Here is a 24,211-nt window from a genome sequence, read left to right as displayed (position 1 = left end):
CTTCCATGGAAGACTTACAGTAGAAGTGGAAGGTAATGTTGGTAATTCAGTCAAAAGGATGGCGTTTTTTGAGTCTGTACTGTAGCAGTATTCCATTGTGGTGTCAAGGGAATAGTACTGAGACATAAAATAATAGTTACAAATCCCATACCAGAAAGATAAGTATTAGTACTTGTGTTCTGATTAAATTCCAATTGTATAATTACGTTCTGCCGACCTAACATTTTTATATTACTTCCAAATAGATAAGAGTTTCTTCATTTTTCTCTGTTGTTAATATTGGTTGGCACTGCTAGACATGGGTGAAGTGCATTTTGTAATCTATAAGTGGTTTATAAAATTTGAGGTCTTTGGTGATCCTTGGATGAAATGCATTTTATACTTTAAATATTTTAGAGTGAAATCTTGGCTCCATAGAAGTCAATGGCAAACCTACCATTAACTTCAGTGGAACCAGGATTTCAGCTTGAATGTGTCTGTTTTCAAGCCTAGTCTACAGTAGGAATTTGTATTGATATAGCTTTGTCACTCGGGTATGAAAAATCCACGGTCCTGGGAAACGTAGCTATATTGACCTAACCCGTAGTATAGACAGAGCTAGGTTGCCTTTTGGGGAGGTGGATGACCTATGCCGATTGGAGAAGCCCTGCAGTTGGCATAGGTAATGTCTACACTGAAGCACTACAGCAGTACAGTTGTACTGCTATAGCATTTTAAGTATAAACATACCACTATTCTCTTCTACTGCAAAAATCCACAGATTAGAGTTGTCTTTATTCCTCTACTGTCATAAGTGTTATTCCTAATTGGTCCTTCCTGTAAGGGATATCCTTTCATTTTCAGTGTATTTTTCTGATAAATATTTAATTTTCAAAAATGAAAAGTCTCCTTTTACAAAATAGAGCACTTAAGCACAAATTCACTTGAGTGGGGTAAAGTCTTATGTTTCCTATCTCCCCATTTCAAAATTGCAGGGACATGAACAAAGTGTCTCATTGACTTAAGCACATTTGAAAATAGGATATAGGCTCATAAGTCACTTGAAGGTTTCACCCAAAGTAGATTTTTGATGCTCTTGCATTAAGCTAATTAATCTTCATAATTTTCCATCAATGTATGTAATATCTTTTTGTTACATTTTATTTATATTTATACACAGCAGCATTAAGAGCAGACTTCAAATATTTAAAGTAGGTTTGTGATTCATAAACACAAATTTCCCTTGTCGCTTTAGCATATTGTTTTTGAGACCCATTCACTAGGTGTGTAGGTCTGGTAGTTTTCTCCAGAGTCATTTTTAAGGTGAGAGATTCACAAGTTGGTTCATTTGAACAAGAAAGCAATTTTAGGTCCTTGGCTATTTTGCTGATGGGTTTCAGTTAATAAGATACAGTGCTGGGGTGGCTTACTTGAAAGAAGCACAGATTTTTCTGTGATGCTTATGGTATGTTTTAAATTAACATTTTCAAGGACTGATTGTTTTTGAATCTGTTGAAAAGTGTTTAGGCCAAATTCTTTCTTATAAACATTTAATGGAAAATTGCATCTATTTCAATCAGCTGCAGCTTGAAAAAAATCATACTAAAATTCACTTTTTGCCAAGTGAGAGCTAAGAAATATATTTCCAAATAGTATTTTAAATTATGGTGTGTAAATATTGGCCCTTTTTGTATTTCAGAATGGAATTTTAAAAGTGTATCTTCTTTTGTTTTGCTATATAATTTGATTATCAAAAGAAAGGTATAGACTAGACTACATGAATATCAAAGAATATTTTTATTCTATATTAGTAATGGGTGAATTGATTCCGATAAAATGTGCAAAAAGTGATCCTTTCTTTTCTTTTCCTCAGAACACAGATGTTCTGTTTTTAGAACCAAACCCTGCTTAACATGAAATGTTTGGAAAGTGGTCTTTCTCTCTTCCTCCTCCTCACCCCTCCCATTTGCAGCTTCTGGCTGGAACTTCTGAAATATCATGAAAAATGGGGGGGCTGTTATGATATATTTCCAGATGTTCCAGGTTGTATTGGGAAGAGTCTGTGCCCATTAAACCAAAGTTGTGGAGGGAGAATCAAGGCTATTGGTCTTGCCCTTGAAGATAGGAGGAAGCTAGTTCTTCCATTCAGTCTGTAGAGGAAAGAGGTTGTACAGGAAGGATTGGGTACTAGCAAGGCCTTTTAGGGAAAGAGTGGTTGGGGGAGTGTCACAGGAATCCCACCCAAGTTTGGATATTTTAAACATGAATCATATATGTCTGAACTATTAGATGCTGATTGAAACAGACCCTAAACCTTTGGAGCTTCACCTACTACTATTCAGGATTCCTACTAAAATTAAAGCTTTTTCACATTCAAATATGACTGCTCAAGTGTCAGAGTAAAAACATATGAACAATAATATGTATCATACTAGCATCGCCATCAATGGTACAGCAAGATGAGAGGGAGAGATTCATTAAAGTTATTTGCCCTAGTATGCTATTTGTAGTTTTGTTTTATTTTGGAGTTTGGTACATTTGGTTATACTGGATTATCTGAATGCTGCCATTCACTTCCTCACCTTTTTTATTGTTAATATCCAGTCACTTGTTTGGTTGCCTTTATGTGGAATTATTCCATTTGCTCTTTATTTTCTTGCCTCAAGAGTTAAAAATGGAAATATCCTGATTAATATCATATTCAGGGCAAAAAAAAATTATTGTAAGGAAGCTGTGAAATTTTAGGAAGATATTGTAAGGTGAGAGAGACCTCATCTTTTATTACCATAGTTGAGTCATAGTTTGGCATAGTCTACAAATAGCTCAGTAGTGGTGCATGTGGACCCCCCAATACAGATACTTTTAAAATTTAATTCCTCTTCCTATTTACGTCTGCTCCTTTAAAAAAAAAAAAAAAAAAGGGTGGGGGGTGAGGGGGTCGGGCCTGAAGGTTCAACTGTAAAAACCTTTTGTTTTCACAGAGGGTGATGAAATTGGCACTCTTTCCTTTTCAAAACAGTAATCTTATGAAATTTAAATAATTTCAGTTCTTTGTATACTTACTTCTAGTTCCTGTTTTTTATGGAAAAGTTGGCATGTCTAAAAGTATTGTTCAGTGTAATTCCTTTGCATTTGAATAGCAACTAGGGATCCTCATACAAGAGTATGATTTGTCCCTCTAGTATCAGAAGTGGGCCTTCACTGAGTGCTCACAGAGATCCAAGCGTTTTATTCCAAAGGTGTAATGGTAATCTTGATTAATATGATTAGAGCCTTAGGAGGCAAGCAACTGAAGTTGCAGTTTGTTTCAAAGGATGTGCAATGCAAATCAAGTTTTATTATAAATACTCTGTCTATTATCTTTGTAGCCACTTCATAGATCAGGTGGCAATTGATTTCCATTATATATTTTGCTTTCCCTCCCCCTCACTGTCACCTTAAATCCATAAGAAAGGAAATATTTGAAAAAGTATTCTAACTTTAGCCAAAAACGGAAACAGAGGAGAGAGATGAAATTATAGTTATTGCATTCACCTACTTTTGCTCTGTCACACAGGAACAAAGTTTGGTTGATAAAACTGATTTTAAAAGTTAAGATTTTAAATTGGAGTGCTACTATGGTTCTGCTTTGTCAAGCTTAAAATAGGATGTTGATTGATTACTGGAGACACAAGATTTCTAAACATCTCTTTCCCTTGTGAAGTTGGACCTCAAAATGAGTACCAATTGTAGGGAATATCAGTTGAAAGAGAAGAATTTTCCCACCAAAATTGAAGTTAATCAGGCAAATATTAAAAGTGGTTGTCACCATAGTTAAAACATTATTCTAGCTCTAACCCCCACCCCAACTTTAGCTTCAGGATGCAGAGCTGTTAACATTTAAAAGTAAACGTATTGGATAAATCTGTTTGATGTGAGGAAAGGGGATCCCTCCTGCACCCACAAGTCTCCTTCTCTTTCCTACAAACCACCTAAGATAGTCACCTCTTGTGGATCTTAGGATGTCTGTAGGAAGAGTGTACACTGGTGGGTTGGAGAGCCCCCGGCACTTGGGGGGACATCAAAGGAGGGGGAAGCAGAGTGTGGGTAGGATTGCACCTCTTCTGGTGCAATCCTACCCAATTTGGGGGGAGGGATAGCTCAGTGGTTTGAGCAATGGCTTGCTAAACCCAGGGTTGTGAGTTCAATCCTTGAGGGGGCCATTTAGGGATCTGGGGCAAAAATTGGGGATTGGTCCTGCTTTGAGCAGGGGGTTGGACTAGATGATCTCCTGAGGTCCCTTCCAACCCTGATATTCTATGATTCTATGATTCTACAGATGTTTAGCATGGGAATGGAATCTTTGGGCCTCATTTATACATTGTAACAAAGCAAAAAAGGACACAAGCCCAATATGATTTTTTGTTTTGAACTAGTCATGTCTGGAGTCTGCTCCCTGACTGCCAGGACGTATACCAGGGCCCCAGCTTCAAAGCATGACCCTCCTTCTATGCCACCTCAGGATTGCCTTGCCACTGAGACCAAGCTGTAAACCTCCAGAAGACCTGGCAGCCTTATGTGCTTGGTTTTCATTACTTTGCTTGCAGATGCATGACATTCATCATCTGACCTGTTTGCTTGGTCCTGAAACTGGGGACACAGTAAAATTAGCTATTCAGAATGCCACTCTGATTTTCTATCTGGGATCCCATAAAAGTCCTGTATTCAATTTGAATGGCATCATTCAATTGCTTGAATTCCCTATGTCCCTAGGCCGAGTTGGGCTGCAGTTGTTGGTGCCCCAATCCTGAATAAGTGGAAACCAAAGACATGTGCAGGTAGCCATGATATTTTTAGGTCCTTTTTTAAAACTGCCACTGGCAACTAGTTTCCCAGTCATGGGGTTGCAGATATCCTGACAGATGGCAACACAGTGTATGTGCCCAAGTGATAAATGAAATCATGTAGTAGTTTGATGAGTTTCTTTATCTTTATTAACTTGCTTCAGAAAACTCTTCTGTTCCCTACTATATTTCATTAGTTATTGTTTAAAATGATTTCCATATTCAGACTATTATTTTTCTGGCATCCAAATGCTTTATAATATCGAAGTAGTGGTTTTGTGTTTGTGATAATGAACATTATTTATTTTTAACCAAGAACAAGAGTAACATTTTCTCTTTCTTTCTTTCTTTCTTTCTTTCTTTCTTTCTTTCTTTCTTTCTTTCTTTCTTTCTTTCTTTCTTTCTTTCTTTCTTTCTTTCTTTCTTTCTTTCTTTCTTTCTTTCAAATCTTGATAATTCTGCCTACTAAATGGCTATGGGGAAATAAGTCAGCTTTTAAAAAATCTGCTGTTAACTTTCTGCCTTACGATGTTCATGGCACTGCCAGGACTAATCCCAGAAAAGTTTGCAGTGAGCATTTTATGATCCTCCTATCCTTGCTGCAGTGAACTAATCTGGCTTTAATATATTGTCAGATAAATGAGACACCCTGAAGTTCTTGCAGTTTCTTATGGATGTTTTTCTTAATGCTTCCCATACACCAATTGGTCATCAAACTCTCTTCTCATTTAATGATTCTGCCCTCACTATTTCATACATTAATATTGTTAAGCCAAATAAGACACAAGAGAGGGGAAAATGTATTTTTCAAGATTTTTAAAGTATACAAAATGGTTTTAAGACAATTGTAAGAATCTGTCACATTAAATGCTTTTCTAAATTTTATGAAGGCTTATATGCCTATTTGAATAAGAGAAGATAGAGTTGTAATTCTGCCTGTGGAATTCATGTTTAATTTCTAGACTAAAAGGCTGGAAATTTGTGGCTTAGTCCTTAGATTCTCATGCATTTCTGTTTTTTATGGTAACACTGAAGTCTGAATAAGTCTGCACTTGGATTTTTGACTAAAATTACTCATTCAGCAACAGTGGGAGCACTAATGTAGACAGGTCTGCACAAAACAGTGCTTAAAAGCCAGAAGCAGCAGGTGCTGGGCTTTGCACTTGCATCATCCCTGCCATCACAGGAGCTGAACTTGGAGGTAGAAATGGTGGGAAATACAGCCAAAAATTCAAACTGTAAAGAGTTTCATGTGAAAATCTTGTGAGCCTGTTACTTTTTAGAAAGACCTTGATTTCTGATCTGCAGTCCTTGCACAAAATTTCCACTGGCTGTAGGGTTTAACCCTTTGGCTTTTAAAGTCTGAGTAAACTACTTTGGTTTTATCTCTCTAAAATAGGGAGGAAGAATAAACCAGACCAATTTATATGGCGGATTTACTAGTGTGAAAATGTTTTCTTGTTTTGTTTTTGTTTATTAAATTAATGTGGTAGTACTCTGCATTTCTACATATAAAAGTTGTATTTTTGTTTTGCTACAATTGTGTGTATTAAAGTATTGTGAAGGGTATTTGTTGACAGTAAACTAATGTATTTTAAACTTTTAAATAGGTGTCTCAATGCATGTACCTATTGCAAAACCAAGCATGCCAGAGGAGACCTAGCAAGTTATCCAGTTGAAGAACTAGTGGACAGAGCCAAACAGTCTTTTCAAGGTAAGGTTATTCCAGTTACCTAAATCTATTTTAAGATTACAAGATCTTACTCCCATCCTTTTTATAAGATAGACTTGGTGGTAGGTTAATGTATTATTTGTATTACAAAGATGTTGAAAGTGAGCTTGCTGGTGCCCGCTGTAGTTAATTGCTGCATTCATTACATTATGCACCAGTACTTTCAGGAGTTAGTATTGCCACAGAAATATTTCATTGGTCTTAGGCCGGTCTACACTCAAGGTGAGCAAAGTCGGTCTAAGCTGTGCAACTTCAGCTATGAAAATCGCGTAGCTGAAGTTGACATGCTTCGAGCTACTTACCACGGTTCACTGCAGCAGGTCGACTGCTGCTGCTCCCCCATCGACTCCGCCTACGCTTCTCGCTCCAGTGGAGTACCGGAGTTGACGGGAGAGCGCTCGGCGGTTGATTTATTGCGTCTTCACTAGATGGGAGAAATTGATCCTTCCCCCCCCCCCCCCCCCGCTGGATCAATTGCTCCGGAGGTAAGTGTAGACATGCCCTTTATCTTGTTTATATAAAGGTCCATCTCAAGATTTATTGAGGATGATGATTTGAATTTTTTTTTTTTTTGCTGTTCTTAAAAATAGGAGGGAAGAAAGTTTTCTGATTTCAGATCCTTTTGTGTGACATTGAATAAAAATTGCTTGTGTTTTAAAAGTAATTTTAGAGGCTCTTAATCCTTCACTTTATGTATTGTAAAATAATAATAATTATTTTCCTTAGAATGTAAGCTTACAGTAAAAACTAATTTAATTAAAACCTCATTAGAGTTCTTATGATGCTGTGTTTTTAGGATGCATTGCTGTTCTAAAAATGGGTCTTTTGGAGTTCCTCTAGGATGTTTCTCACTGTGATGTTGGGTTTAAGGATTCATTTTGAAGCAATTAAGATCCACAGTATCTCTTACTAGGAGCTATTATATGCTTAAAATCTAAATGGAAAAATTGTAATGACGTCTTTTGATTTATTATTGGATATGTGAATTTTTAATCGGGGTGGCTACGAAGCTGCCATTTCCTAGGTTTTTATCCACTCATAGCTCATGCACTTGCTTGGGAAGCACTACAATCCTCATGGAAGAATTCTAATATTTACAGTTTGTCCCTGGATAGATCTCTAACTTTACCCTTCCTTCAAGTAAATACAAATACAGCTATTGTGCCAATTTCATGCCTTGTGTAAACTCACTAAAGTAAATGGCATTGTTCCATGGATTAATTTGCCCACTGTGTTAAAGTAGTACAAATGTTCTAATTTAAATCCAGGGAAATGAAATTGAATGGCTTCTCTCTATAGCCTTAAATCTTCTTGTTGCATCTAGATGTAGTGACAGATATGATGTGTGATATCTCATTTCTTTTTAGACATCTGTGGTGTCTACGAACAAAAAGTATGGGTTATCCTTTACTTAACTATGAATGTTCTTGTTTCTGTGAGTTCAAGTTGGAGCTTAGATATTATTTTGATATGTTTTTAGTGTTTGACTAAAAACGTATATGGATGCTACATAAGTAGTAAGGCCACAGCACTTAAGAAAGTTCTAAATCCACCCTTATTTAGGGAACCACTTAAGCACAAATCTTCAATGGGACTTAACCTCCCTTTGTGAGTAGAAATGCTTACAATCAAGGTCTAAGCTTACAAGTTTTTATTTCAACATGCCCAGTATACTCCTGGGGGAATTCTGTGCCACTGGGCATGCACTGAATTTATGCCCCCTCCTCCCCCCAGATTTCTTTGCTTTCCTGCAGAAAAATGACATTTTGATGGGGAAGCAAAGGGAAGCCACTAGAGCGGTCATGCGACCCTCCCCAGCAGTATGTTTCGGGTGCCGAGGGTAGCCAGCAGAGAGGTAAATCACTGTGGGGCAGGGGATGAGACTGAGGAAGACCCAGCTTGTGGCTCCTACCCTACGCCAGGCTCAGCTGCTAGTCCCGGCTGGGCTGGGGAGGACAGGCTTCCTCTTCCCCTGAACGGTATCCAGGGCTGGATAAGACCCACCCCCAGATTTCTCTCCCAGCTGCAGGAAGCTCTGCAAACTCCCCCCGTCCCTACTTCCTACACTCATCACTCCTCAGCTGCAAGGGGAGGGAGCTGCACCCCATCCATCCAACCCCCTGTGAATCCAGACCCCTTCATACCCAGACCTTCCCACTGAGCCTCACCCCCTGCACTCTGAATCCTCTGCCCTCCCGATGAGCCCCACTCCCCTTACATCTGGACCACCCTGACGAGCCACTTCCGCAGTATCTGGACCCCCCACTGAACGCCACACACCCACACCCCTCTGCCAAGCTCTATCCCCCACACTTGCAGATCTCCCCTGCTGAGCCCCAACCACCTTCATCTGGACGCCCCTGCAGAGTCCCACTATTGCACCCAGAACCCCCCAACAAGCCCATGTGCCTCCAGATGTCCCTCCGCACCTGGATCCCCCACTGAGCCAACCGCACCCAGATTGACCCACACAGAATCCTCTCAACCCACATCTGGATCCTCCCGCACTTGGATCCTGCCTTGCTGAGCCTGCTTGCCCACACCTGGTGTACCTGGCACAGAGAGGCAGGGTCCTGGGGTGTTTCGGTCCTTGCACTATGTCAAGGTTCCTTCACCACTCTGAACTCTAGGGTACAGATGTGGGGACCTGCATGAAAACCCCCTAAGCTTATTTTTACCAGCTTCGGTTAAAATTCCCCAAGGTACAAACTATTTTACCTTTTACCCTTGGACTTTATTGCTGCCACCACCAAGCGTCTAACAAATATATAACAGGGAAAGAGCCTGCTTGGAACCATCTTTCTCCCCAAAATTCTCCCAAACCCTACACCCCCTTTCCTGGGCAAGGCTTGATAAAAATCCTCACCAATTTGCATAGGTGAACACGGACCCAAACCCTTGGATCTTAAGAACAATGAAAAAGCAATCAGGTTCTTAAAAGAAGAATTTTAATAGAAGAAAAAGTAAAAGAATCACCTCTGTAAGATCAGGATGGTAAATATCGTACAGGGTAATCAGATTCAAAACATAGAGAATCCCTCTAGGCAAAACCTTAAGTTACAAAAAGACACAAAAACAGGAATCTACATTTCATTCAGCACAGCTTATTTTATCAGCCATTTAAACAAAACAGAATCTAATGCATATCTAGCTAGATTACTTACTAAGTTCTAAGACTCCATTCCTTTTCTGTTCCTGGCAAAAGCATTACACAGACAGAGAGAGCCTTTGTCTGTCTCCCCCCCCCCCAGCTTTGAAAGTATCTTGTCTTCTCATTGGTCATTTTGGTCAGGTGCCAGCGAGGTTATCTTAGCTTCTTAACCCTTTACAGGTGAAAGGGTTTTTCCTCTGGCCAAGAGGGATTTTAAAGGTGTTTACCCTTCCCTTTATATTTATGACACACTGTGTTACGGTTGGGTACAGACTCATCGCTGAGTCCGTGTCGCAGGGGTAGGAGGGAGCTGCACAGTGATCTCCCACCTCTGTGTAGCCAGTGGCTTGTGCTCCCCAATGCCATGCTGGAGCCCCCACATTTATTTGACAAATAAAAATTGCAGAATTTAAAAATATGGTGAATAGAATTTTTTTTTGGCACAGAATGCCTTCCTGAGAAACATTACCAAACAAAGTATCTATCCAAGATTCTAAATGCTCTTTATATATATTAAATGTAATGCTCTTGTGGGTTAAACAACCTCCTCCTTCAAATCCTCCATAAAGCCTATCAGTAATTCACGACAAGATTTTCTCCCTTTCATCAAGCATGTGCTATCAACTGCTAGATTTTTTTTCCCCCCATGACTGAACTGGATTGTAAATTCCTGGAGGCAGGAATCCAGTCATATTTTAGAATTGTCTTTTTAATAGATCTATATGGTATAAATGTATAGAGTAGCAGTTCTCAGACTTCGTTGGTTCAGGTTCCACTACTTGAAAAAAATCATTGCGAAGTAAATTGATGGCACATCAAGCTCACTTGCCTGTGGAACCCCCTGTAGAGTCTGCAATCATTCAGTGGTGATGTGTTAGCTAATGTAATGCGGATACCATCACAGGATATTGCAAGAGTTAAGTTCAGTTGCTATTTTTATCTCTCTAGTGCTAGTTGGTGGAATAAATCATGCAGTATCAAGTGTAGCTCATTACATTAAAAGAGAGAATAATTTATAACAGTGTTGTCAATCTTATGTCTATCACTATATATTCTCACTCGTATGTATTAAAAACAGTCTTTTCAAGGGGAGGAGACCTTATTCCCAGTTACACTGTTTGACTCCAGTTGGAAGTATATGTTTGTGGAGGTTACAAGTTTTCATCAACAATGAAATATGAAATTGCTGTTCAGGATAATGTGTTTTAATCTTGATAAATAATTTAGATGATACAGGAACAACCATTATTTGACATGCTTTTAATCAATGTATATGCAATAAACATTTTAAATTGGAATATATATGACATTATTTATTATTATTATTAATAATATTGTGGTATCTATATCAAATATCCATTCTGAAATTTTAGCTAATTAGAAACAGCATTGAATAAGTGAATGTGACAAATGAAAGATGTGGTGATGAAGATAACAGCACACTTTTACCGAGGTTAGCTGTTTAGATTATCTGGATTTTTTGTCAGTTTGGTGTGGATGATTTTGTCAGGCAAATGCAACTATAGAAGTAGGAGAAGTTAGATTGAAAGAGAGTAATGTTAATATCATATTGAAGCAATTATACTTGTAATTATGCTCTCTTAAAACATTCTTAGTTCTTATGGAAAGCTTGCTCTTATTCGGTTTTGAATTTTTTTGAAGGATAGTGCTAAGTAGCTCACAGCAGGTGTGTTCTCGGAGTTGTATTAACAGTTGACATTACATCGCTACCAGTATTAAATAGAAGCAAGTAATGAGATGTAATATTATAACCCTTCAGGATTCATATGTTAAGGAAACAATCATGAAATATGGAATCAAATATACTGTTTGCTACATATTGAGAAGTTACATTATTTTTATATTGTGGAATTATTCATGGGGGAATAAAGTATCGTGGAAGAACAACAACAGTATATATTGACTTTACATGAGTACACAGTCAAACCATATGAAAGGGAAAATTAGTATAGCTACAATTTTTGTTAAGCTTAATATCCATTTTCTTACGCTAGATTGAAAACTGATTATTACAGAACCATAGATACTGGAGATGGGAAGTTCTAATCGTGAATCACATGGGAAGTGCTTACAAAAGTTATATGTAAGGACAGATTGTGACAGGCCCTTACCCTGAGAGGGCCACAGATCCTCCACCTTGTGCTCTAAGGGCCTGTCATATATGGAGTCCCTATGTTTTGAAATGTAGGAGCTACTCTCTTGATCACTACACAAGGAGGCAGAAGGATGGTTTTGCACCAACCCACAGACCTGGCTGCCTGCACCAAGGAGAGTAGGCTGCTGCCTGTGCACTATATATGCTTGCTAGACTGCTCTGGTTGCTCCCTCTGGGATTTTGCACTGACCCTTAATGTAGTGGAAAAGCTTCAAAATACTAAACAATAGACAAAGCAGCAGCGGAATTGGCATAGATATTATACACATTATTTTTTCCGGTTAGTATTATCTTGATGTTGTATGTTTTGACTCCTAATGGTTAATATGTTTGAAATAGTTTTCTAACTTTGAATTACAGGTTAGTTGTAAAACTTGTGCCCATATTTTGGAGCTGAAATTTCCTCTTTGTTTAAAGAAGTCAATTGCAATTTTTTATTAATTGTCAGTTATTTAGCCCTTTTTAAAATGTAAGTACAACATCAGTTATGCAGCAATAAATGCTATATGTTGGCTACATATATTTTCTTTAATTTGTTCTAAATGTATCAGCCATTAATTCGAGTACCCCTGTGATACTGGTAAACCAGATGCCATCTCTCACCAAGTCTGTAGGCATCAGCTGAGCACTGACGAATTCATAGCTGGAAAGGAATGGGAGGGGAAAAGTAGCCCAGATAGATGGTTAGATGGGAACTACCGCTTATGTAAACCCTGTTACTCATCTCAGAATTCAGTCAATGTAGATTGGATGTCATGAGATTACTTGTCCGATTAAGACAGTGTTCACATGTTTATCTCCAGATGCTGAGTTGTGGACAAACAGATGGAATGTTCTCAGAGGTGGGCTACTCCGTCCCCAACCCCATTGTGGTGATAATGTCAGAAGTATCCAATATAGGATTGGGAGCCCATTTGGCTCAGTTTACAATTGGGATCATTCGGTTTTCCAAGAAAAGCGCTTACACATCAGTGTGTTAGAATTAAGAGCCATCCATCTGGCTCTCAAGATCTTTGCTCCCTCATAAGCAAGGGCGTGTGATTCAGGTAGCAATGGACGATATGACCACTATGTATTATGTGAACAAATGGACAACATGACCGCTGTATTACGTGAACAAACAATGGGGAGCTCACTCATTCCAGTTATGTGCCAAATGGGTCAGACTGAGATTGGCATATTTTGTACAGTATCTAGCCAGTTGCCCTGCATTTAACAGGGGAAAGCTATGTGCTAGCAGACTATCTCAGCTGGGACAGTTCTCAAATTCACAAGTGGTTCCTGAAGGAATGAGTAGCTCAAGACATCTTTTCCCATTGGGGTCAACCCTGGGTAAACCTGTTTACAGTGGAAATCAACAAAAATGTCCCGTCTTCTTTTCAAGAGCAGGGATGACCTGTTAATTCCTGTTGGATGCTTTTCTTCTCCACTGCTTTATTCTTTCCTCCCTTTTCCATTAATTCAGAAAGTGGTAAGAAGATTTGGCAGGACAGGGCAAAATTTATTTTGATTTCTCCAGCATGGCTCAGACAACAATGGTATATAGACCTTCATTAATTGTCAGATGGATTGCACTGCGTCTTCCACTGTCAATATTAGATATTTGTCACAGCAACCAGGGAGGATTCTCCAAGAAGACCCACACTCTTTTCATCTGATAGTGTCAGCCATCAGACTTTGACAAGTCTCGAGCAATCATGTTCTTCTTTGATATAGAATGTACTGTTCAGTTCTAGAAAATTATGAATGAGAAAGTGTTACCAATTAAAATGGACTAGATTTATCACTTGGATGGAAGGAAAATTTAATTCTCCAGCGACAGCTGCTATACTCTGTATTCTGGAGCATTTAATGTACATAAAGTCTGAAGGATAGTTTAATTCTTCTTTAAAAGTTACTCAACTGCTATTTCAGTTTATCAAGATTTGGTTGAGGTTAGATCATTATTGTGTATGACTCTGACAAAAGGTATATGAAGGGGTTATTAACATATATCCTCCATTAAGTGCTCCTGTCTCATCTTGGGACCTTAATTTGGTATTATTGATGCTTTTGAGGTCAGCCTTTGAACCCATGGCAGAGTGTTCATTATTTTATATAACTTTTATTTCTTTAACTATTAAATGGTCTTCATCACCACAGCCAGAAGGGTGAGTGACTTCCACATGTTGGTGCCTGACCCACTACTAATTTTCACAAAGATAAAATGGTTCTTAGACTTAATTCCAGGTTTTTTTCCAAAAATCATGTGTTTCCCATCAATGAGACATAAAACTGATAGACTAATTTTCTCAAATCTCATGCTAGTAAAGTGGAGTCTGTTACATATTTGAGTTGCTAGGAGAGCTCTTGCTTACTGCTTAGATAGAACTAAAATTTTTGGGAAGTCATCTAGATTGTTGTTTCTCATGCTAAGAATCCTATGGGTCACAGGGTGTTCGCTCAGACTTTTTCCTCAAGTTTCCGAGCCATCTGTGGTATCTTCTAATTCTGCTAGAGTTGTATCAGTATCTTTTGCTTTATTGGTTCCTATTTATTGGTTCCTATCCCACAGAAATCTGCAAGGCTGATACTTGGAAGTCAGTGCGCATGTTCAGTAAACATTACATGCTGGATCTTACTTCTAGTTGCCACATTTGGCAGAGCAGAGTTAGTCATTTTTCATTTAGGACTCTGTTCCCATCTCCAAGGTGTTCAACACTGTTTGACAAAGTACCTATAAGTGGGAATACATAGAGACACTCAAAAAAATGGATACTTACTTGTCACCGGAATTCTTTGGGATGACTTTGCATATTCGCACGTCCTCCCACCTTCCCCTCTTTCTCAGTCCTATCATGGTCTTCTGGGTTGGCAGTGGAATGAACTGAGGTGGTAGAGGGAACAGAATTTTTTTCAAAATCACAGTATTTCCTATGAAACTAAAAATACAATTCATACTCAACTTTACTTGGAATATTGTATTCCTCTGTCTGTCTTTTCATCCAGGGGCAATATTTTTCTAAGATAAATCTTCACCCTGGTCAGAATTCTGAAAACAATATACTCCATTCTAGTACTGTTGCAGTCTACTTTTGAGCTGCACTCCAGTGACCTTGGATTGCTTCATTTCCAATGTACTTCAATATAAATTTTTAAAAAACTTGTCGTCTTTACTTTTTCATGCTTTTGGCTATAACTAAAGCTAAAGTAAACAGCAGTTTCTTCTGTTAAGATGGTTAAAATTCTCTATGGATTTTCCTATAAAATGTTTAAGTCTTGGATGCTGCCTCTTGCTAATGCAGAAAATGCTTAGGCCAAGATAAATATTTTGGTACCAACCTGTCGTTTCTCAAAGCTATATGGGGCACCATGACAAATTAGTTTTTTATGTCCCTATGTAATGTTTTCTAATGGGCCTTTAAGAAAAAATGATAATGCTACTATGCAACTGAAGTCTGAAAACACAGAACCACCAACCAAGAAAAGAAGCAGAGTGTCAGTTTAAAAGGAACAAAAAGGTGTATTTTCATTAACATAGTAAATTAATTTTAAACTTAATTGTTTTTAAGATTTAACTGAGAATGCTAAGAATTTAGCTGAGAATGCTTATCTGTGCTTGTTTCTGATGTCCTAAAATGAGAGAATATCTCGCTTTTTGTTTTGTTTTTCTTTCATACAGGATAATTTTGCCAAATACTTTATAATTGTTTGCTTTTTCCAGTACATGTCGTCTTCCATAAAAACCATCTTCAGTCAGGAATTTTGTCTCTTATTTTGCTTCCAAAAATGCATGAGATGTTGTGACATTAGGTTGTTAACATTTCACTTGTTAAATTTCTTGTATGCTAAGCCCACATATTAGAGTAGATTAGCCAGTTGTTTGTATATATAATAATCAGAGATTTTCATATCTCTACTTTGTTGTAATACTTCTAGATGACTTTAGTTTGACTTTAAATCATTTACTGTCTAAAAAATAATTAGGAGGCTTTTTATATTGGATCAAGATGATTCTTCTGGCCTGACTCAGGGTATTCTTTCTGGATTTTAATTTCCTGGAGCTGTATTTGTCTAAGAAGGGTAGTGAAATTTGTCCTTTTAAAAGTATTTTGATAGTTATTTTCTCTATTTGCATCTGTTTTTCAAATTGTTACATATTTGTGGTTGAATTCTGGGCTTCCATTCAAACATATTCCTCGGTTTCCAGTCTGCACTTCGCATCAGCAGAGGGAGAATTTCCTTTGTCAGCTGTGCTATTCGATTTTGATTCAGCTTAAAATGTATTTGTGCAGTATGCATAGCTGTTTATTTTGATAGTTTAATACCAGTTCGAATTAATTCTGTATCTTGTGATACAAAAAAGAAATCACACACTAAAATGAAAGGGTTCACTAGACTTCAAAAAGATTTCTACTTTTTTTTAATTGATTTTTCTACTTAGTATCACACCAAAGAAAAGAAGACAGCCAAACAGGAGAGAAATAAAACTTAATTACTGGATTCCCTCCACTGACATTGTTACAGACCCAACTTGTATTGTTGAAAATTTAATTTCAAATGGGTGAAAATAATTTTAATGTTCTGAGTGATAGCCGTGTTAGTCTGTATCAGCAGAAACAACAAGGAGTCCTTGAGGCACCTTAGAAACTAACAAATTTATTTGAGCATAAGCTTTCATGGCTAAAACATCTGATAAAGTGGATTTTAGCCCACGAATGCTTATGCCCAAATTAATTTGTTAGTCTCTAAGGTGCCACAAGGACTCCTCATTGTTTTTCCAATTTCAACATTGTCGACTTTGAGGACCACATCAAATGACTGCAGGAGACCTAAAGTTTAATTGGGGCATGCGGTAGATGAATGAGATGAAACAGTGATTTGCTGACTAAACAGTTCTTTGAGTTTTACAGAAGAAACTTTCCCATCGTAGGCCTGGTCTACACTGAGCGGGGGATCGATCATGAATAACATAGCTGAAGTCAACGTACTTAGTGTTCTTCACTACAGTAAGTTGACCGTTGATGCTCCCCCATCGACTTCACCTGCGCCTTTTGCTCTGGTGGAGTACTGGAGTCGACAGGAGAGCGCTCGGCAGTCTATTTATCGCGTCTTTACTAGATGCAATAAATCGACCCCTGCTGGATTGATCACTCCGGAGGTAAGTGTAGACATGCCCATAGTTTATAAAAACAAAAAAAAAACACCTCTTGCAAATCTGGATTTTATTTTGTTGTTGGTGAATCTTTTGCTTAATATTTTGCTTAATATATCTGTAAATGTAGCGCACAGACAGAATAGCTAACTCACAGAACTTTTATGTAACTACTGGTAGGTCTAGATTTTTTCCACCCAAATGAAAGTACGTGATCTGATGGTGACAGTGTGGTATCATAAAAATGTTCACCTACTAATGATGCCAAAATTCCAGAGGCCCAGGCTTCATCTCTGATGTTTGGTAGTGAAGTCACCATTTGTTAAATAAGAGTTCTGGTGCTTTCTCTAAATGCTGCATGTGAGGCTGTTGGTTGAGCCATTCAGCACTATAAATTAAGATGTTTGTTAAGTCCACCAAAACTTAAATTTGGCAATAGTCTCACTCATTTTTTTTAATTAATTTTATTGGTTTTCACTTATACGTAGCATTGATTTTTTTTTTACTGCTATATTTTGATTATGTGAATTATTTTACTACTAAATCATCTCTTAAAATTTACTTTCCTATCTATCCACTAGTTGTTAATCTCCTTTAATAGTATGCTTGCTGGGAAATTTGGGATATACTGTTGCAATTTTTGTTTCTAGGAAGATTTTATTAAGCTATATGGGGGCACTTTCCTGTATTTAAAGACTTAAGATTCTATTGCAAACCCATTGAAGTGGTCAGAAGCACACTGCTATTCAGTTACACTAAATAAACTATTTCAAATGGTTAGGGGATGCATTTTTCATTGTCATCAAACGAACAACAGAGTGCTATTCTACTAAAACAAAACAAACATAAGTAAAGTAATTATTAAACCATTATTCAAACAAGACTGAAACTAGCATAAGTTCTCTTGCATTGGTCCTTCACTCAGGGGGTGCCTAGCCTGACATGACTTTTTAACAAGTTGGTGGCTGCAGGCAGAAAGTTCAGTGACAGGGGTGCCATTTGCTTTGCGGGAGCCCCCAGTTTGATTTCTGCCCCCCATTCCCTTGATTTTTCATAGCTCCTGTCCGGCCAGAGTTTTACTGTTTTCCCTGGGCCTGCAAACGTTTCTGCGGGCTGGACAAGGTTGTGGCTCATAATTGCTGCATTGTCAGTGCTACCCCCTCTCTCCCTGCTGGATGGACAGGAAGCAGCAGCAGTAGCCTGGACTGGTGTTGAATGCTGAGCGAGCCAGGCTGCAATCCCTGCCCCAGGCCATCAGTGAGAAAGAGAGAGAGACACACACATCACCCCCTGGATAGGATAGGCCCACCACTTCTCTGACCTTCTCTGGGATGGGATTTTTAGGCTATGCCCTCACAAGCAGCCGCGGCCTCAATAGGAAGGCAGAAGTGGGAATTCACCCATCCCCAAAATTATTCTGAAATGATTCATCTGTTCAGAGAAGATTTAGTTTATTTACAATTTTGCTGACATTTTTCATTATAGGTGGAGCTGGTAGCGCTACCTATTATCAAGGTTGCCTGACTTTCATTGTAAGTCCCTGTTTTCAGTTGCTTATCAGTTGTGTGGTGTGCACCATGTGCATTGCATGCCCATGAAATCCTTGAATATGACTTCCTGACCAGCTGTATCCCTGGGATGATTGTCTGGCACCATATGTATGCGGTCACGCAGCAAGAAGGATGCCCTTTTGCTCTACAAAATGTCCTCTGCACAGGATGACCTCTCATGGACTCTACGTCTGAGGTTACTCCTTGAATGCATGTGTGGAATTGTTTGCCTGACTAAAAATTTCATGGAACAGCACTTTGCCAAACTTTAACTGTTCGGGCGGAAATTTTCCAAGCTGTGTCTCTGTCTCAGGTTGAATTTATTGTGAAAGTTTCAGTTAAAATGTTTCAGCCATTTTCAAGAACAAGATTAGGACAACTTGTGCCTTTTAAAAATAAAGTATTACAACTATTGTGTTGAGAAGCTCTAGTGCCACTACCCTTTGAAGCAGGAACATGAAATTTAGTAGGGGAGTTGTTCTGAACTCAGAAGTATGCTTTTTTCCCTCTGTGGCCATGTTTCAGGTCTCTGAAAATCTGATAGCACATGCTCAGTAGAGACTTGATAGAGTTTGGCAGCTAAATTTTCTGAAGATTCTGATTGCGCTTAGCATGCTCCATCTCAGAGCTTCAGCAGCTGAGCAAGACTTGCACTGCAATTGCTTCTCCCAGCTGCTGCAGACTGTTGTAGCGTTAGGCACCAGAACTGAGAGCAGAGAGCCCGTCTTTGGCTTTCTGTGTTTCCCCTGCTGTCACCCAAACAGTGTGAAGGACTGTACTGTAGAGGGAGTAGGGGCGGGAAAGACATGGGAAAAAGGGATTGGGGAGTAGAGAGGAAGAGGGGGACAGGAGCATTTCTCCATCTTTACTTTTTATTGGCCCATTTCTTGTTTGAAGTTTCTGTACAGGGTTTTAGTAAATGACTTGGTAAAGTCACTTGGTAAATGACTCTGGTTTCCTATCATAGCAGCAGCTTCAGCTGCTAGGTCTCCAACATATCTCCATTTATCTTTACTTGCATCACTTTTCACTGCTTTGTCTGTTTTTGTGTACTCCTCCCTTGTTTTTTTCTAATATGTCATTGGTCTTAGCATTCAGGAGTTTTCCTTTTCACAATAAGATGCCACATCTCTTGACTTACGCAATTCTTGCTCAGTCTATGTTGACATCCAGTTGTGACTGCTACAGCTTGAATCACATTATTTCTGAGGACAGCCCAGGTTCATGGGAGGAGGAGATCATTACCAGTTCACCATACTATCCTTTGATGTATGGCAGTGGTAGCAGCCTGTCTTTGCCTTTGGGACGTCCACATGTATCCTTACCTGGACAATTGATTGGTATGGAGTTGCTCCAGTCACTAGGTGGAGAACAGTATCCATCGAACTCTCTGTCTATTCAACTGCTTAGGCCTGAAAATAAACAAACAAAAATCAATCTTGTTGCCACTCCAAAGGACAGAGTTCATTGGGATGGCCCTGGGAGTTTATTGAGAATAGAGTTCATTGGGACTTGATCTCTTGCTCCATGGAACCTTTGTGCATTGTTCAAAGATCAAACACAAACTGCAGTGCAGAAGTACATCAGGCTCCTGAGGTGCATGGTTGCTTGTACAAATGTGAACTCTCACACCAGACTACATCTCTGCAGTGTGCAGGTGTGTGGCTTAATCAAGCTTCCACCCTGAGGTGCATTGGTAATAAATGTTCTCAAGTTGTGTACAATATCCAGAGCACATCAGCATGTCCTGCAGGCCAGGACCATCCAGGTACTCACTGACACGACCACAGCGGTGTTTTATGTGAAAAAGCTAGGTGCCGTTAGTTCAGATTGCTTGTGTTAAGAGGCAGTCAGGTTGTGGAATTTCTACATATGGAACTTGTTAACTCTCAAGACACCATACTGGGTAAGAGTCCAGAATTGCCCAGTAGGCTGCCTGAACTGGTTATTCAACATGCATCACAAATGGTCTCTCAACACAGCTATTCTAAGATCAGTGTTTCAAGTAGGAGGAGTTCCGACAGTGGATTTATTTGCAACTTACCAGAACAGGAAATGTCCCTGATGCTGTTCAAAAGTGGGTCACAGTCCCAGGGCCATCTCGGATGCTTTCATGTTCCCGTGGGACAAAGACCTGCTGAATGCATACGCACTTGGGCCACTCATTCCCAGGATCATTGTCTGAAGCAAAAATGAAATGGAATAATCCTCGTTGTTCCACTGTGGCCATGTACTCTGTGGTACTCTGTGCAGGTTGTCCACTTGAGAACCCTTACTTCTCTCTGTAATCAAAGGCTTGATCTCCCAGAATCACAGGCAGGTGCACTGTAATTCTCAAATGCTGCACCTTACAGAATTGTTCCTTAGTGGTTATAGCCAGATGAGGCACACAATCCAGAATGTCCCACCAAATAGCAGAAAACCACCCATGTGAGCTCCTTTCCTTAGTAAATGGAAGTGTTCTTTTATCTGGGAAGCTAGCAACAGTGTGTCTCCTATGCGGTCTACAATTCTAAAGATTATGGACTACCTTTTACATCTCAAAAATGTCAAGCCTAGCAGTCAGCTCCATTAAGGTGCACCTGGCTGCAATTTCACAGTTTAACCCCTGTATTGGTGGAAGGATTGTTTTCTCTAATCCTATAACAGCCAGGTTCCTAAAAGGTCTCGATAGACTTTTCTGTCCTTGGGATTTGAATTTCGTTCTGTCAGCAATCATTGGCCCTCAAATTGAACCATCAACCTCTTGCTCTCAGTTACACCTCTCAGTGAAGGTAGCCACCTTAGTAGCCATCACATCTGCAAGGAGAGGTGAGGTGGGGTTACGGGTCTTGAAAATGGATCCTCCTTGATCCACATTCTACAGTGACAAGGTGCAGCTCAGGCCAGATCCTTAGGTTTTTTTACAAAATAGTATTAGATTTCCACCCCATTCAGTCAATATACCTACAATTTTTTCCCAAAGCTATCTGAGCCTATCATCTACAGTCCAGTACGATGGAACTGAAAAATGGGTGGAGCTTGGAGCACAAGGGAGTTCAGGTCACAGGTGAGGCCATTCCTACTGTTACCGCAAGGGAAAACTCTCTGGCACCGGTGCATGAGCCACACACACATCTGGCCTGGCCTATATAATACATCTTGAAGAATAACAGTTACAAGAAAGTGAATAACTGTTTCTTATTTCCAGTTTGAATTTCTCTAGCTTCAATGTCCAGCCATTGGATCTCATTGTGCCTTTAATCTGGAAAACAAAGTAGTCTCCACTATGAGAAATCATCTTCTTATGTGGGCACTTACGGACCATAATCAACTTTACTTTTTACCCTTGTCTTGGATAAATTACATAAACTAAGCTTCTTTTGTGTCTTGTGGTAAAGTAGGATTTCCAGACCTCAAATCATTCTTGTTGCTCTTTTCTGAACCTTGTCCAATTTTTCAGCATTGTTTCTGACATGTGAACACTGGAGCTGGAAAGGAGTGCTGGAACAATTTGTATAGTGGGGTGCTGAGAGCCATTGAACCAAATTGTAAGCCTTGTATATGATGGAAAACACTTCAAGTCAGGGGGTGCTGCAGCACCCCCTGCATTCTTAGTTCTAGTACCTATGGAACTGAATGCAGTATTCCAGTAATGGTCTCGCTAATTCCTAATACAGAGGTAATTCCACTTCCTTGCTTCTACTCAGTATTCCCAGTTATATAACCCTGTCTCATGCTATCAGCTATCCACATAGCTGTTTCATTTCTAGCTCTGCTCAAAAAAAAAGTTACAAGATTTTTTTATAATGGTCAAAGTATTTTTAAAAATAAACACCTTTAGACAGAAAAACCAGCACAGAAAAATTCAGCTGACAGGGTGAAATTCCAGAAAATTACAAAGAGCTAAAAATAGGGTGATGATGTAATATTGTATATATAGTTGCATTAATCACACAACACTCATTGGCTGCCCTATTAGATCTTGATCCCTCATTCCTAGGTAAAATTCCTCCTGAAATAAATGAGTTTCACCCAAGCAAGGCTTGTGGGACCAGGTCATTGAGTCAATTGGTACAATTAAGGATAGCCTAACAGATTATGGATTATATAAATTGTATTTACATTATGGCATTATTAGATCTCCACATATTGCTCAGCAACATGTCAAGTCTAAGATGTGAATGAATCAGACTGGATTTTGCAAGAACATGATACCTCATGCATGCTTGTAAAATCAGATACTCCCCCTACAAAGGCAACAATTGAGAGGCATTGTTATTAATCTGTGTTATTACAATGCCTGGAAGGTTCCAACATTTAACCAGGGTACCATTGTGCTAGATGTTGTTGACTAGGCCAAAAGGCTGTCTGGTGGAGGCCTCCAGGTTCTCCCATGCTCATCTCAGGAAAGGAGCAGTGGAGTGGTCCTCCAAGTGGCCTACAGTGGTTGTGAGGAAAGGCTGCTGGAATGCGCAATCAGAGGCCAGGCAGGTCTGATAAAAGAAGCTGTAGAACAAAGCAGTAGTTAGTTGCTGTTTAGAGCTGCAGGCAAGAGGACTGCGTGCCTGGCTGGAAGAGCAGCAGATCCATGGACTGCTCAGTATGGGCAGGGACCAGGGGAGCGAGAGGCTTGGCTGCTAGGACTAAGCCAAAGACAGTTTACTAGCAGGGACCAGGAGAGTAGGAGAGCTGGCTGCGGGGACTGAATAGGGACTGAGCCCAGGGAGGGCCACCAGAAGAAAATGTCTCCAGGGAGGAAGCCCAGGAGATACTGCCCCATACCTGGGTCAGGACTACTTACTGAAAGAATGCAGACACATCCAACCAAAGGGGGGCACTTACCCTGTTGTGTGCACACAATGAAAAGACAGTTCTGGCCCTGAAGTGCTTACAGTATAAGCATATGATGGCAGAAATTATGTAAGAGAGAATAAGGTAACAGTATCTTTATTATATCTGGTATATTAAACAGCAGGCCAGAATACCCACTGCCTAGCTATTGTCTGCAGCACAATAGAGGTGAATTTTAGGAGAGATTTGAAGGCGTTTTGAGGAGTATAGGTTATGTACCTACAAATCTAAAGTCCAGGTTTCCCTGAGGTTTGATCCTCCTCCCATAGAAGTCAGTGGGAGCAGAAACACACCCATAATTGGGATAGTCAAATCTAGAGATGCATTGTTGTGGATTTTATAATGTGAACTTCTCTTCTGTAGAGATTGTGCTAATAGGGTTGAATGGGGTTACATTGTCTGGGTGTTTTAGATTGTGATTCATGTTTTGGTTGCACATTCCAAAATATAAATCCATTTAATACCATAATGTGAAATAAAATGCATGTATCCTGAAAATCCTGACTTTTTCAGTATGGGGTGCTAACTTTGTGCAAATTGTCGCAACCAATATGCTTTGTTCAAAAGACAGCTAGCCTGATAAGTTAGTGTTGCAACTATAACATCTCTTAGCAAGAGCAGATTCGTCTTTGTCTTAGTCAAACCTGTTCAATAATGGTGCCTATGTGTAAAGTGTCATTTGATGAATCATTACTGTACATGTATGGATACAGTGCACTATTATGGAAAGAAAATTACAAAAATGGATGAGAGCTCTTGTTTTGAGGGCTTGAACTAAGACTCGTGCAGACAAGTCTCCACTAATCTTTTAACATTGGCAGTTTAAGCGACCA

At 39.3% G+C, this 24,211-nt stretch overlaps 1 protein-coding gene across 1 annotated transcript in view; it reads left to right on the top strand.

Moving 5' to 3' along the window:
* CDKAL1 (CDK5 regulatory subunit associated protein 1 like 1) overlaps nt 1–24,211 on the top strand; it is a 618,432-nt gene that overhangs the window by 227,142 nt on the left and 367,079 nt on the right. Inside the window, 1 exon segment of the mRNA XM_043508315.1 lies at nt 6,413–6,516. Coding sequence (XP_043364250.1) covers nt 6,413–6,516 — 104 coding nt within the window.

This window comes from Dermochelys coriacea, chromosome 2, assembly GCF_009764565.3.
Source record: "Dermochelys coriacea isolate rDerCor1 chromosome 2, rDerCor1.pri.v4, whole genome shotgun sequence".
NCBI classification, from domain to species: domain Eukaryota; kingdom Metazoa; phylum Chordata; order Testudines; family Dermochelyidae; genus Dermochelys; species Dermochelys coriacea.
The sequence above is the reverse complement of the archived record's forward strand: the minus strand, read 5'-3'. Positions and strand labels throughout refer to the sequence as shown.